A 16,224-nucleotide genomic window follows, 5' to 3' on the forward strand; every position below is an offset into this window, starting at 1 on the left:
TCAGGCTAGAGAAAAAAAGATAACAAAGATGATGAAGATGAAGATGACTGCAAAAACAGTTTCTTGTCAGGGCTATGTTCTCAGGATCCTGGAGGAGTCTGGGTGAGGGCCTTCTCTGGGATCATGTGCTTGGCCTGGAGGAAGTGAGGAGAGGGAGTTGGGAGATCAGCAGAGCCAGGAACCCTGAGTCTCCTCCCCAGGCCACCCAGTTTTGGTTCATTTGGCCTGAATTCCTGAACCTCACCTTGCGCCATGTGAGAACCAATGTAGTCCCAGTGGCTGTCATGAAGTTACCTAGTGTGGAGAAAGCACAGGTGACATCCATCAAAACTAAAGCCAGAGACAATCTGACTGCACAGTACCATGTCCCAGTCTATGCAAAAGGAACACGCCACCACATTTATCACAGCTTAGGCAATGGAATGAGCCTTGTGGCACAGTACATACTGGGAAAAACTCCTGAAACCAAAATGTCTGCCAATAAAGGTACAGGTCCATGGATTTAGGAAAGTAATGAATAACTGTTTTTTTTTTTTTTAAAGTGGGCTAAAAATAAGTAAGTAAATATACAAATATTTTTTTAAAAAACTGCGTATCTTATAAGTAGTGAGTGAACAAATAAGCAAAACAAATTATCTGCAAGTTGACATGATTCAATCTTGGTTCCTCCCAGCTCCCTCCTATCCCCATGCACCCCCAGCACTCACTTCTGAGACCACTGGAGATTCATCCCAGGCTGGGTGGAGAAAGTCTGCCCCATTTCCTGCTGCTTCTGGCAAAGGGTGGGCCAGGAGCTGCAGGAGGGTGTGGGCACTGGGACAGAGGATATGCTCTGGGTCTCCTTGGGGCTGGCGTCCCTCACAAACAGATCATCATTCACGATGCATAGACTGAAGGGGAAAAAATGGGACCTTAGAAATTGGACAGATTATCAACCCCACACCCCAACAATGATCCTGCTCCCACTGCCACTCAGCAACCAAGTTCTTTCCATACCCCTACTGTGCCTGCCACCCAGGTTCCTTGGCTGATACCTCTACTTTTCCTTCATGCTTCACAGAGCCAACCTTTGGAGAGACTGTCTAACCAATTTCACTACATTTATAGGTTTATCCCCAAACCATAGGCAAATTTACAACCATATTTACACTGCGAAAGAGTGGACAGTCTAATATCCGTTTTTCAGAAGAAGTCACTGTGTCACAAAGAGACCGTGTGACTTGACAAGCGTCACAAAGCTAGTGAGTGTTGGGATCAGGGGAAGAACCCATAATCTGATTCCAGAGCCGAAGCTCTTAATCACCAGGAGACATGATTCCTTGGTTATACCTGTTGGCTTTTCACAATATCAGAACACCCCGAAGACTGTACCTTCCCATTGACATACCCCAGAACTCATACTGAACTGGATGTTCCACCCACAACAAAGCACTCACCTGTAATTGCTGACAGGAGTAGCAATGAAGGTCCGAGTGAAGGCACGAACAGAACCCTGAGACATGCCTTCCACTTTAACAACGAGCAACAAACAATACCCCCTTAGCATTCCAACATGCTTTACATACTCACATAGCATTCCCCAGTCAGGGTCTGACTTGATATTCATGCTGAAGGGGACAGTTGTTCTCTGGGGAGTTCAGGGTGTTCTGAATGGGGAAGGCAATCTGTTCCCAGTGACAGGGACCCTACCATGTGCTGGGACCAGTGAAAACCACTTCAAAAGTGCATTTGATGTATTTTTCACAGCTGCTCAAGAGATGGACATCATTAGTTCCATTAACATTTGAGTAAACTTATAGGTTAGGAGCCCAAGGTCACAGAGTAAGGATCGAGGGCCAGAACTGTCCAACTCCACAGACTGTGTCTCTAATGTCCAAGCTGTGTGGGGCAGGCAGGCATAGACCTAGTTCAGACCAGGATGATCTGAGGGCAGGGTGGAGATGGGAGAACACAGCGGGAATAGGAAGAGAAGGGAAGGCACCAGGTAAGCTGGGAGAGTTCTGAGAGGGAGCCCAGCCAGCGGGGAGGGAGCAGAGGAGCATCTGGGGAGGAGTTTATACACACACGCACCTTCCTTGAACACCCCATTCACAGAGAAGCAGAGCATCCTCTCCTGAAAGGGAAGAGCCCAGGGGCTTAGTCACCTAAACTTCCTACCCACCCATGGCTTTCTGGGTCTGCCCTGGGGAGGAAGAAGGTGCTCACCGTCTGGAACCACATGTCCACCACGAAGGAGCTGAGGTCATGCTGAGTTTTGGGCAGCACACAGAGGGAGCGCATGACGTCACATTTTGTATGCTTCAGCAGCTGAACACGCAGGGCTATGGGGGGAGGAGAAACAAGCAAAGGTCGGGGGTTGCCACACCCTGGGCCCTATAATTACCCCTGCACATCCCCTTTCCCTGCCAGTCTTCCCCATTACACACGCACAGGGGTCCTTGAGCTTCTTCATATTCCTGCTTTCCTTGAAGTACTCGCACAAGCTGCTTCTAGAAGAGAAAGAGGAAAAGGAGGTGGTGGTGTGGCCAGTGTGGGTGATTCCAGGAGCTGCCCTGTGTCTGCTGGGGAGCCACAGGGCCCAGCAACAGAGACTGAGCTTTGCTACTCACGGGCCTGGGTCCTCGGGGCTGAAGGGAATGGCCAGGGAGAAGCAGGCCTCTTCGTGGTAGGCACCAAGGAGACCCTGACGGTCTCTGGAGTCGTAGATCAAGTAGTAACTGTGGGAGAGTAATGATGGCAGTCTATCTCTGTGGTCTGGAACCCAGATGAGATTTCAAGACCGAGTTAGCAGTCCTGAGCTTGGGTGGCCTCACCCGTCCTAGCCATCCCCTTCCCCAGATTCCCAGGAGTACTCACTGCTGCAGGAATTGCAGGACTAGACGCTTCAGTGCATCAGATCCAAAGAAGCTTCCCTGAAATCACAACAGTCCTCAGGATCACGGTCCATAACCCCTCCTCATGCACCACCCCAAACCCTGCTTGATCTGCCTTCCTTACCCTGCAGGTTGGTAACCACTTGTGAGCTGCAATACCAATGCTGGTTGGTGAAGGTGACTCCTGGCTGTCCTGGGGAAAGGAAGTGGGAGTGGGCAGTGCAGACCAGGAGCTAGTGCTGGACAGTCAGGGAAAGGATGGGCCTCGGAGAGGATGAGGGTCAGAGGCCAGGTGCAAAAGGACCCTGGAAATTACATGGGCAAGACTACATTTGGGATCATGGTCTTGGGGCCCCTGATGCTCCTGGAAAACGTGGTTGAAGAAGATCTAGAGCCCTTGTTGGGTTCCCACATGGATCTGGACCTCCATGATGTTTAAGGGTCATGAAAATTGTAACTTCTGCAAGACCTAAATGGCTTCACGGCTGGTTTGGGGCAGCATCAGTGCCAATAGAGAAGTCAATAATCAAGGAATATACCTACCAGGCGTAATAACTTAGGAAACAATTCCAGGATGGAGCTGCAGAAATCCAGACAAAACAGAAAAGTCAGTGAAACTTTGCAGGTGTCCCTCATCATGGGAGCAAGCACACTTACACCTGACACACAGCCCAGTATGTCCCACCTACACTGCAGTGTCCCAGCCTTCCAGCGCCTTTGGCTCCTCCCTTGCAGATGGACCTAGTGGAAAAGCACATACTCTCTTTCCCCCCTCTCTCTGATTCCATTCCTCTGCCCCACCCCTTCCTCCCCCTCCCCCTGGGCGGATCTCACCTAGACTGTCCTGAATCCCATCTCCAGTGCCACCAGAAGCAACAGTTGAAGTCCAGGCTTCAGGGCTGCCTTCCACTTTCTTGCTCCCTTCCTTCCTTCAGGTCCCCACCAAAGACTCCAGAGAGAAGAGGCAATGGGGTGGGAGACCAGGGCTCTGCTGCCTCACTAGGGGTCCAGCACTCTGTAGGGCCATGACACCCCCCAGGGGTGGCCCAGGATGCTGGGGCAGGGAGGTGACTGAGGCAAGACCCAGTAGGCAGGGAGGGAGAGGGAGGGGGAGGAAGACAGAAGAGGGAGTGAAGGTAGGAAAGGAGAGATGAGAGAGACATAGGGGAGTAGAGACAAAGGAGGGAGAGAAAACAAATCAAAGGGAAGGGGGGGGGGCTGCAACCTGGTGGTGGGGGTCAGGGAGGAAGAGAGGAGAAGGAGGAAATGGCTCCCTGACTACAGTCCTTTCCTTCATCTGCCCTGGCTGGCCCCGGCACCCAAGGTAAACCATGGAAAACAGGCAGGTGTTGGCCTGGGGGCCCACTGCATGCTGGATGAAACTTTGCCACCTGCGTGAGCTCAGTTTGAGCTGGGCATGGGGAACAAGGCAGCCACGGGGGCAGGAGAACTACCCCAGAAGGAGTAGAGGGTCAAGCCCCAGGTCAGCAAGGAGCTGGGGGTCTGTGGTCCCCTCTTATGATCACTGCCTTCCCTCCTGTTGACCCCAGTGCACCTGTGCCTGTCCCAGTTGGTTCTTTGCCTGAGGGATTATAACCATGTTGGGCAAACCCAGGGCTCCTCTGAAGGACCAGTCAGGATGATGTGCCTTGTGGAGGGAGGGGGAAGGGGCAGTGCCTCTGAGAGGCCTGTCCTTCTGACCTCTCAAGCACCTCTGCCCTCTGCCTTGCATTCCTGCCTCAGGAAGCCCTCTGCTCACTGGAAGTCACCCACTTCTGGCCCTCAGACTCAGGGAACCCTGGTTTCTCCCAAGGAAGGCTCAGCTCCTGGCCCTGAGTCAGAGGAATGGATGTCATGATGGCAGACCCCCAGGACCTCGGTCCTCAACATGAGGCAGGAAAGCCACCAAGCCAGCCTGGAATTGGAGGAGGGACACATTTGGTTCAGGAAAAGGAGGGTCCCTCTCAGAACAAGGGAGGGAAGCCCTGTCTCGGCAGGGAGGCAGGAAGTCCTGTCTCAGCATGAGGCCCTGGGTGGGAGGACCCTTGTCAGTCCAGGTCACAGCATGTGGTTCAAGGTGGTCACCCTCATCCTAGTGAGGAAGGGGAGCCCTGCTTCGTGGATCATGCTTTGGGGAGGGCATGCTAGGGAAGGCTGGGTGCAGACAACCTGCAAACGGACCTCAGACAAAACTGGTGAGCAGGTCAGATGAAGGGAAGGACATATCTAAGCACAGGTAAGGGACACAAAGAGGAGAGCATAGGGACTCTGCCCCCCCACCCCCAAGGAACAGAGCTGCTGCCTCCTCCAAACAGGTACTGTCAGGCATAGTTCAGAGTGCCACGGGGTGACACAGTGTACAACTGACCTTATGTTGGTTGATTTATCAGGGAAGGTGGTGCACAGGGTGCTTCTGTCGGCAGTTATCTCTTCTGGCTGCAGACTTTTGCCCTCGCCCAGCTGCTCTAAAGACATCACCTGTAATAATGGGGAGGAAGCACATGGAGCAGAGAAAGATGGCCAGGATGACCCTGCACACCCAGCCCTTCCTTTTTCCAGCAAATCCACTTCCCTGATTCTTGTCACCATCCCATGAGCACTCCCACCCTCCTTTCAAAGAAGGATCTGGGTACCACACCTCACCTCACTGTTGGAGAAGTTCAAGTTCTTAATGCCAGTGGCATTCTGCACAGTGTCAGACAGGCCATCCAGCTGGCAGGGTGTCTTGTTGCTCAGGTTTGAGGGTAAAATCTATGGTGAGGGAAAAGTTAGAGTGAGGACCCCAACAGCGGATATCTGAGACCAATCTGCCTCTTCTACCTAATCTCTCCCACCTTCACCACCAGTCTCGGCACTGGCTCTGAGTCCTCACCTCAGGCATGTTCTTCTCATGGGTCTGCAGGGAGGCAGCCATGCTGTGTCTAGGCTTTGGTACCATTTCAATATCATGGGTGATCAAGTCCCCGAGAAGCCAAGAGGAGGGAATCAGAGGGCTGAGAGAGGCCCAGCTGGTACAGCTCCAGCACCAGCCCCTCCCCATGTTACCATCCCTAAGTCTCCTTTGCAGACAGGCTCCTCTGCCCTCACTTGCCCTAGAATCACTGCTGTAGATATACCAGGAGCAAAGCAGACTCTCTGGATATTAAGAGATTGCTGGGAGCCTCCATATCATTTGTTCATGGTCAGCTGCAGAGTTAGAGATGGGGTCAGTGGCTCTGAGTGTTTGAGGTGGAGAGGGGGTGCAATAGGTATTTGAAGAAGATGTGGGCCTGGATGTGGGTGCACAACTAATCTTGATTCAGCATTACCTTTGTCTGCTCCACCTTTACTGACTTCAGCTCCTTCTGCACAGAGTGGGGTGTGTCAGAGGGGTAGATAAAGATAGAGATCTGTAGGGAACCCAAGAGGGGCTGGGTAAGTACCAGGAAATCTGACACAAGACCATGCCCCTCCCCTGCCCTCTTGCCCCTAACTAGCCCCAGTCACACCCTTGACACGCACCCTTTCATTAGCCTCATCCCAGATCTTGCCGTTGACATTCTTCAGTGCAAAGGCAACACTGGCATTCTCAACAAAGAACTGGGCCTGCATTCTCTCATAGTGAAACTATAGGGAGAATAGCAAGAGAAAAAAAGAATATGAGAACCCAGCCACTATTCATCTGCCCTGTTTCTTCTCATCTGCTTCACTGTTTTCTCTTACCTCAACTGGGGTGAAGGGGACACTGCATTGTCCCTGAATCAGATCCAGCAGCCACTTCTCATCATATTTGATGCCGAATGGAATCTAGGATCCAGAGATGGGAGAAAAGATGGGAGAAGAGATTGACACAATGGAATCCCAGGTTAAGATAAGACCCAACCATGTCTTGCTTTCATATCTTCTGGGGTGGGGGGCGGGGGGGGCGGGGGACGGGCTATGAAATAATTTCTTATGATAAGATGTTATCCATTATTGCAAACTTTTGTACCAGACAAGGATTTCCTAAATAACCTTTCTTTCCATTCAAACACCTTTCTTCAAATAATCAACTTAAGATGTTTAACATATCCTTCCTTTTATAAAGTCCCAAGTGATCCTAGCTCAAGGCAGGATGCCTCAGCCTGCTTCTCCAACAGGGGCCCCAGAGACTCCTACTTCTTCAGCAGGGACCCCAGAGAATCAACATCCTCCCACACTCAGCCAGAGCTAAACTGAGCCTTCCAGTGTGGAGTTGCTCCATCTCCTTGGCCGTAGTTTCCTCTGCTCTTATACAACTTACCTGATTCTCCCTGTACTCAGTCTGTTCCCTTTATACTGCTTTTCTGAGTCTGCCCTTACTTGATCTAGGGTGTTAACTAGGATGTTAACATATGTGATGTAGAAAATGTGACAATGCTAGTAGTAAAAAATGCCGATTACCCACTCCTCTGCCCCCAGAAAAGTACCTAGCATCTCTACATGAGTCCAACACAAGTCCCTCTGTTCACCTTCTTCTACATATTCAGTCCATTTTGCCAGGATACTCACAATGATCTTGAACCATTTCCCTGTAGTCTCATCCTGCTTCTCCTGCTCCATTCTTCTCTCTGGAGGCTTTTGCTCTCCCTCCATGTTAGTCTGGGTTTGGTCTTGTTTCTGAAAATTGCCTCTCCGATGACACGGTGGAACGGCATAGGGAGCGCTGTGGGGAAGTGGAGAGAAGGAAGTAGTCCACACGTGCTCAGAAAGTCTTCCATTACACGTTTGCCCACTGATACCAGGGTACAATAAAGTTTGCTCAACCATTAACCTGATTCTATCATTCTTCACTCTTCCAGGTTGGAGAAGAGAAGGACATATTCTACTACAGGCCTATGCACTCCACTGGCTGGTACATTTCAGCTATGCTGACTGGTCACTTACTATCTCACTCGGGTGCTCATGTGAGCGCCATTTGTTGCTGGATCTCCATCTTGTTGCTGGTGGGATGAAGGATGAATGCCAGAACTAATTTGTTCAGACCAGTTGTTGTATCTCCTTCGGTAAATACCCCAGCATCTTGTTCTTCTTTTTAAGGGGTTACCTACATCATTATGCCCTGAAATTGAGAACAACACATCAGTGGTCCCCATACCACAAACGGTTCTGGGGAAATATCATGGCTAATGAAGAAACATCACTGACTTTATCATCTAAAATCAAATAGAGCACAGTGCCAAAAAGGTTGACAAACTTCTCCGTGGTTCCATTTCGTGGAAGATGAGAGGTGGGGAGCACTTGCGGCCAAGAAGAACACAAGCACAGAAGAAAGGGTTTGGGCCTATGGCTTAATCTGTGACATTAGCCCTTGCTCTGCCCTTTTCAGGCTGGGTGACCTGGGACAAGTTGCCTATCATCTCTAACTCACAGTTCCCTCCTCTGCCCTAGGGGGATAACAAAATCCACCTTGAAAGTTTGGTGTTATGGTTCAAGGGTCAAAGGTGAGTTCCTGCCTGAAGAAAGAATTAGAGAAGTGAAAGTTAGATCCAATGACAATATCGAGAAAAGCCAAGAGAGACACAATATGGAGAATACCAAAAGAGAGAAGGAGAGAATTAAGGGAGATGTAGAGAGCATATCTTACACATGCTTCATTTGAGTCCTGGAATGAAGGAGAGGGAAACGTGGAGAAGTGGCATTTGAAGCAATCTTGCTTGAGAACTTTCACAAAGTAGCAGGATAATCAAGTCAGTATAACAGTACTAATAGGAGACAAAGTATGCTTTAAGGAAAAACATTCCTAAGGAAAAGATGTGCATTTCACAGTGGCATTAATGTAGCACAGCAGGAGAAATTTGTGACCAGAAGTCTCAAACTAAAAGGTTATTCTTCGGATGGAAGAAATATGATCCCAGATTGAGTCACAAAGATGCAGGAAAGAAAGACTAGTAGCATTTGTGAATATGTAGGCCAGTCTAAATGAGTATTGACTATGTAGCACCAGGACACTAATTTCTTCTAGGGGTTTAAATATACACACCAATTCATGGCAAATTCATGGCAAAACACTGGGAGGGTGTGAGTGGAATCAAAGGGTTCCAAGGTTCCTTCACTGTCTGAAGAGCTTTAAAGAAGTAATTTACATAAGACCATGAAAAGGCAAAAAAAAAAAAAAAACCATTATAGTCTTAAGGGTAAATGCTACAAGAATGGCTAAAGAATGTTTAACTGCCCAACCAAATGATGTAATAATTTAATACTAATATATATATATATATATATATGTGTGTGTGTGTGTGTGTGTGTGTGTATATATATATATATATATATATATATATATATATATATATATTAGGGGTGCCTGGGTGGCTTCGTCAGTTAAGGGTCCAACGTTTTTTAAGATTTTATTTATCCATTTATTTGAGAGAGAGAGAGAGAGAGAGAGAGATGAGGGGGGAGGGGAGGGGCAGAGTGGGAGAGAGAGGGAGATAATCTCAAGCAGACTCCACGCTGAGCAAGAAGCCCAACTCAGAGCTCCATCTCACAATCCTAAGGTCATGACCCCAAGATCATGACCTGAGCCGAATCCAAGAGTTGCCACCCAGGAGCCCCAAGGGTCTGACTCTTGATTTCAGCTTGGGTCATGATCTCAGGGTTGTGAGATCAAGCCATTCTCTCTCTCCCTCTCCCCCTGCCCATCCCCACCCCTATCTCCCTCTAAAAGAAAATATTAAATCATTTCAAGGAAAGGAGAGGAAAAGGGCCTTACCACAGGCAGAAATAAATGTGCAGTTAATATGGTATACAGAAACCAAGTTATATTTATATTTACATTAAAAGTTTCAGACTGGATATTCCAAATAGAAAGATAGGTATTACAAGATTGGAAAGAAAACATTCCATCAAATGCTCCATAAGGAGACACATGCAAAATTTAAGGATTTAGAAAATTTGAAAATAAAAATAAAACTTGGCAAAATGTATACCATTTACACACTAACCTACTGAAAGCTGGTACACCCATATTACTAAAGGGAAAGGTATTCTTTCAAGGGAAAAAAAAACATTACTAGAGAAAAGAGGGAGATTTTGTTGTGATAAAAGGTTCAATGCAAAAAGAAGCCACTAATACAGAATTCTAAATTTGTGTGAGTGTCTTAACACAGAGCCAAAACATGCAAAGCAAACATGACTGTAAAAGGAGAAATGGATAAATTCACGATTACAGGGAGGAAAACACCTCCTTGAGTGACATAAAATGGCAGATATAAATTCCACGAGGTGAAGATTTTAAAATGAGAATTAAGTACATTAATAAATTTGCTTAATTGGCATGGAACAGTGCACATAACCACTACACATGGAACATTCCAGAATTGGACCTATGCTGGGCTATAAGGCAAACCTCAAGAAATGTCTATGGAGGTAGTACAATCTACCCTGAATAGTTGATGTAAGAGTCAAAGGTAATGGTGGGTTCTCTGCCCCTCCCTAACCTCTAGTAGGTATCCAAAGAATGTTAATTTTCACCACCACCGCCCCCCCCATCCCCTTTGCCTCCCACCCAGCCAACCTAGAAGACCCTCCCCACTCTCCAAACTCTGGACCTGTGAGGATCACATAGGTCAGGTCTATATCCCCTCAACCTGTGTGTGTGGGGGGGGTGGGGGGGGGACTCACATCAGCCATGACCACTTACAGAAGAGGAGGTTTTCCAGGTGGAACCAGGATGGGAATGTCAGGACTCAACATCCCATTTCCTCAAGAGAGTGGAGAACAGTCAGCCTGGCCCCTCTCCACACTTCCTTTTAATGGGGGTTGGCTGGGTGTCCGGTGGGTGGGGGAAGGGACCCAGAACTCCTCATATCCTCTGGGAACCTGAGACCAAGACCTCATGCTGACCAACTCACCCATGGTATGGACTGAAGGCAGTGACCCGTCACCAGTGTCCTCCCAGGTTGCTTGTGAAGAGAATCCGGGAGGTCTGGAGCTGGATGTTTGGAGATGATCAGGGACGGCTGTTGAGGAAGGTGAGAGCAGGCCACAAACCACTTTGTCAGCGTCACACGAACAAGAAGGAGTCCTTACAGGAAGTCCCTTCCTTAAAGGCATGGAGAAGAGAGTGTTGGTTGCCAGAGGAGGCTTTACTTCATATAATTACTGTCCCCTGAATTTGTTACCAGCCTACCAGGGAACTGTTTCCAACTGAGTCAGCCCTGCAGAAAAGGCCAACTAGAATCAAGAGGGGTGGGACCCAGGTATCTGCAGCTACAAACAGGGAACTCTGTATACCAGGCTCTGTATCCACTGCAACACATCTTGTTCCCTCGTTCAGCAAACCCAGAGAACTCTGAGTGCCAGCTATAGGGCAGGCTCTGGATTTGCTACATTGCATCTGTTCTGTCATGGACAGAACGAGGGGACTCTGATATCAGCTTTGCAAGTTTGCTGTGGCTTAATGAGGTGCCAGAGCTTGTTTGGAGTCATTCTGATGTTACCTGAAGAAACAGAGACTACAGCTGAGCTCCATGGAATGGCAGTGACATGCCCATGCGTATGTAGCCTAACTAAATTCTTGCTGTAATATGTGGGATTTTTTTTTTAAGTTAGAGCAAAATAACAGAATGTTCTGAAAATAATCACATGACTGGCATTATCTCCAGCTCATTTCAGAGAGATAATAGCAAACAAACAAACTTACCCTCCCCCACCAAAAAGACAAAACCCAAACCGAAACCAACACACACACACACACACACACACACACACACACACACACACACCAGACCTGGAACCTAAAAAGGAAATAGCAGTTTGGTCAGTCACCGTAATGAGAGTAGAAAGAAACAAATCATGCCTTTTCCTTTACCAAAAAATATAGCCAGTATAGGTAGATGCCCCTTGTGGTCAGAGACAACTGTAGTTCTGAAAGTCTCAGACCAGAAGGCTTTGCAAAGCATAAAGAAGGAGGGAGGCACCTGGGTTCCAGTGAATTAGTGAGAACACTCTGGAATTTTCCACTACTTTTTGGAATTTTCCTGGATCTCCACGCCCTGAGAGAGAAAATTCAGTCCCTGAAAGAGGTGAAGAAAACTCTGAACATTTAGGGGCAAGGGAAGTGTAAGACAGAAACACACACACACACACACACACACACACACACACACACACACACACACACAGATAAACTGTTAAATCAAAAGTTGAAGTTTATATTTGCTAATTAAACAGTATCATGTGAATATTTTCATAACATGGTAGGTATATGCGACCTTTTCTTGTGAATTGGCTATTAGATATTTTCAACTGTTTCTCTCAACAAATTTGCCCAATCACAAAATGCTAAACATTAAAAATGTATACTTAGAAAATGAAATCATTCTGCACCTTCCATCTGGATGATCCCCTCACCCCAACTCACAGATATACAAGACATCCGATGTAAATAGATTGGTACACATTTTCCAGAGGTGTTTCTCTTTAGGTAACATGTACTCCTACCTTAAAATATTTGTGTAGTTATGTGGTTGTAGATACACACTTTTACAAATTCGCAATCACAGGGGTGCCTGGGTGGCTCAGTGGGTTAAAACCTCTGCCTTCGGCTCAGGTCATGCTCCCAGGGTCGTGGGATCGAGCCCCGCATGGGGCTGTCTGCTCAGCAGAGAGCCTGCTTCCTCCTCTCCCTCTCTCTGCCTGCCTCTCTGCCTACTTGTGATCTCTGTCTGTCAAATAAATAAGTAAATAAAATCTTTTTAAAAAATTTGCAATCACATAAATAATTTTCTACAAATTGACTTTTTCACTTACTTATTACAACATCTCCAGGTTGCCATTTCTTCTGTTAATGCGGTGTGGCATCTTTCCAGATGTGTACTGGAGAAGCACTTTGCTTTTTTTTTTTTTTTTTAACATAATTCATTTTTATTTTTTTAATTTAAAGTCAATTAACCAACATCATTAGTTTTTGGTCTAGTGTTCAATGATTCATTAGTTGCTTATAACACCTAGTGCTAATCACATCAAGTGCCCTCCTTAATGCCCATCACCCAGTTACCCCAACTCTCACCCACCTCCCTTTCTACAACCCTCAGTTTATTTCCCAGAGTCAAGGGCTGCCAAACGATTTCCCAAAATGGTTGCTCATTTTACATTTCCAACAGCAACATATGTAAGGTCCAATTTCCTGTATCCTTACTAGCATTTGTGTTACCGTTATTTTTTTTTTTTTACTTTAACCATTATAAGGGACGTTTAGTGATATCTCATTGTAGTTTTAATTTTCAATGTCTTCAATGGTTAATGATGTTAAACATCTTTTAATGTGCTTATTTGATAGCTGTCACTCTTCTTCAGTAACACGGCTGTTCATGTCTTTTGCCCATTTTTTTTAATTAATTTATTTATTTTTATTTGCTTATTTACAGCATAACAGTGTTCATTGTTTTGGCATCACACCCAGTGCTCCATGCAGTACGTGCCCTCCCTATTACCCACCACCTGGTTCCTCAACCTCCCACCCCACACCACCCCCTCCTGCCGCCCCTTCATAACCCTCTGGTTGTTTTTCAGAGTCCATAGTCTCTCATGGTTCATCTCCCCTTCCAGTTTCCCTCAACTCCCTCTCCTCTCCATCTCCCCATGTCCTCCATGTTATTTGTTATGCTCCACAAATAAGTGAGACCATATGATACTTGACTCTCTCTGCTTGACTTATTTCGCTCAGCATAATTTCTTCCAGTCCTGTCCATGTTGCTACAAAAGTTGGGTATTCGTCCTTTCTGATGGAGGCATAATACTCCATTGTGTATATGGACCACATCTTCCTTATCCATTCATCCGTTGAAGGGCATCTTGGTTCTTTCCACAGTTTGGCGACCGTAGCCATTGCTGCAATAAACATTGGGGTACAAATGGCCCTTCTTTTCACTACATCTGTGTCTTTGGGATAAATACCCAGCAGTGCAATTGCAGGGTCATAGGGAAGCTCTATTTTTAATTTCTTCAGGAATCTCCACACTGTTCTCCAAAGTGGCTGCACTAACTTGCATTCCCACCAACAGTGTAAGAGGGTTCCCCTTTCTCCACATCCTCTCCAGCACACGTTGTTTCCTGTCTTGCTAATTTTGGCCATTCTAACTGGTGTTAGGTGGTATCTCAATGTTGTTTTAATTTGAATCTCCCTGATGGCTAGTGATGATGAACATTTTTTCATGTGTCTGATAGCCATTTGTATGTCTTCGTTGGAGAAGTGTCTGTTCATATCTTCTGCCCATTTTTTGATATGATTATCTGTTTTGTGTGTGTTGAGTTTGAGAAGTTCTTTGTAGATCCTGGATATCAACCTTTTGTCTGTACTGTCATTTACAAATATCTTCTCCCATTCCGTGGGTTGCCTCTTTGTTTTGTTGACTGTTTCCTTTGCTGTGCAGAAGCTTTTGATCTTGATGAAGTACCAAAAGTTCATTTTTGCTTTTCTTTCCTTGGCCTTTGGAGACATATCTTGAAAGAAGTTGCTGTGGCTGATATCGAAGAGGTTACTGCCTATGTTCTCCTCTAGGATTCTGATAGATTCCTATCTCACGTTGAGGTCTTTTATCCATTTCGAGTTTATCTTTGTGAACGGTGTAAGAGAATGGTCGAGTTTCATTCTTCTACATATCGCTGTCCAGTTTTCCCAGCACCATTTATTGAAGAGACTGTCCTTTTTCCATTGAATATTTTTTCCTGTTTTGTCAAAGATTATTTGACCATAGAGTTGAGGGTCCATATCTGGGCTCTCCACTCTGTTCCACTGGTCTATGTGTCTGTTTTTATGCCAGTACCATGCTGTCTTGGTGATCACAGCTTTGTAGTAAAGCTTGAAATCGGGTAACGTGATGCCGCCAGTTTTGTTTTTGTTTTTCAACATTTCCTTAGCAATTCGGGGTCTCTTCTGACTCCATACCAATTTTAGGATTATTTGCTCCAGCTCTTTGAAAAATATCGGTGGAATTTTGATCGGAATGGCATTAAAAGTATAGATTGCTCTAGGCAGTATAGACATTTTAACAATGTTTATTCTTCCAATCCAAGAGCATGGAACAGTCTTCCATCTTTTTGTGTCTTCTTCAATTTCTTTCATGAGTGTTCTGTAGTTCCTCGAGTACAGGTCCTTTACTTCTTTGGTTAGGTTTATGCCCAGGTATCTTATGGTTCTTGGTGCTATAGTAAATGGAATCGATTCTCTAATTTCCCTTTCTGTATTTTCATTGTTAGTGTATAAGAAAGCCACTGATTTCTGTACATTGACTTTGTATCCTGCCACGTTACTGAATTGCTGTATGAGTTCTAGTAGTTTGGGGGTGGAGTCTTTGGGGTTTTCCATATAAAGAATCATGTCATCTGCAAAGAGAGAGAGTTTGACTTCTTCCTTGCCAATTTGGATACCTTTTATTTCTCTTTGTTGTCTGATTGCCGTTGCTAGCACTTCTAATACTATGTTGAACAAGAGTGGTGAGAGTGGGCATCCTTGTCGTGTTCCTGATCTCAACGGGAAGGCTGCAAGCTTTTTCCCATTGAGGATGATATTTGCTGTGGGTCTTTCATAGATAGATTTTATGAAGTTCAGGAATGTTCCCTCTATCCCTATACTTTGAAGCGTTTTCATCAGGAACGGATGCTGGATTTTGTCAAATGCTTTTTCTGCATCCATTGAGAGGACCATGTGGTTCTTCTCTCTTCTCTTATTGATGTGTTCTATCACACTGATTGATTTGCGAATGTTGAACCAACCTTGCAACCCAGGGATGAATCCCACCTGATCATGGTGGATAATCTTTTTAATGTGCTGCTGGATCCTGTTTGCTAGGATCTTGTTGAGAATCTTAGCATCCATATTCATCAGTGATATTGGTCTGAAATTCTCCTTTTTGGTAGGGTCTTTGCCTGGTTTGGGGATCAGGGTAATGCTGGCTTCATAAAAAGAGTCTGGAAGTTTTCCTTCTGCTTCAATTTTTTGGAACAGCTTCAGGAGAATTGGTGTTATTTCTTCTTCGAAAGTTTGGTAGAATTCCCCAGGGAATCCGTCAGGTCCTGGGCTCTTGTTTTTTGGGAGGTTTTTGATCACTGCTTCAATCTCATTACTAGATATCGGTCTATTCAGGTTGTCAATTTCTTCCTGGTTCAATTTTGGGAGTTTGTAGCTTTCCAGGAATGCATCCATTTCATCTAGGTTGCTTAGCTTTTTGGCATATAACTGTTGGTAATAATTTCTGATGATTGTTTCTATTTCCTTGGTGTTCGTTGTGATCTCTCCCTTTTCATTCATAATTTTATTAATTTGGGCTTTCTCTCTTTTCTTTTGGATTAGTGTGGCCAATGGTTTATCGATCTTATTAATTCTTTCAAAAAACCAGCTTCTAGTTTCATT

The 16,224-nt window shown here is 45.9% G+C and overlaps 1 protein-coding gene across 1 annotated transcript; it reads right to left on the reverse strand.

The window, feature by feature from the left end:
• Positions 1–703: 703 nt before the first annotated feature.
• Positions 704–10,925, reverse strand: NXF3 (nuclear RNA export factor 3). Its single transcript, XM_045996341.1, has 17 exons — positions 10,724–10,925; positions 7,758–7,932; positions 7,383–7,536; positions 6,576–6,659; positions 6,375–6,479; positions 6,182–6,262; positions 5,517–5,624; positions 5,242–5,351; positions 3,417–3,453; positions 2,998–3,066; positions 2,857–2,912; positions 2,610–2,717; positions 2,431–2,489; positions 2,206–2,321; positions 2,071–2,113; positions 1,437–1,509; positions 704–890 (listed from the first exon to the last, which is right to left on the reverse strand). The coding sequence occupies exons 1-17, from the start codon at positions 10,923–10,925 to the stop codon at positions 704–706; spliced, it is 1,767 nt and encodes a 588-aa protein (XP_045852297.1).
• Positions 10,926–16,224: the final 5,299 nt, after the last annotated feature.

Source organism: Meles meles, chromosome X, assembly GCF_922984935.1.
Source record: "Meles meles chromosome X, mMelMel3.1 paternal haplotype, whole genome shotgun sequence".
NCBI lineage: Eukaryota > Metazoa > Chordata > Mammalia > Carnivora > Mustelidae > Meles > Meles meles.

Bases quoted from the DNA above. Each gene is read 5' to 3' on its own strand.
- NXF3 (XM_045996341.1), bottom strand. From the start codon at position 10,925: ATGCCTTTAAGGAAGGGACTTCCTGTAAGGACTCCTTCTTGTTCGTGT. The intron at 7,933-10,723 runs GTGAGTTGGTCA...TCTCAATTTCAG, and splicing joins GCCTTCAGTCCATACCATGG to GGCATAATGATGTAGGTAAC. The intron at 3,067-3,416 runs GTAGGTATATTC...TCCTTTCCCCAG, and splicing joins TTCCTAAGTTATTACGCCTG to GACAGCCAGGAGTCACCTTC.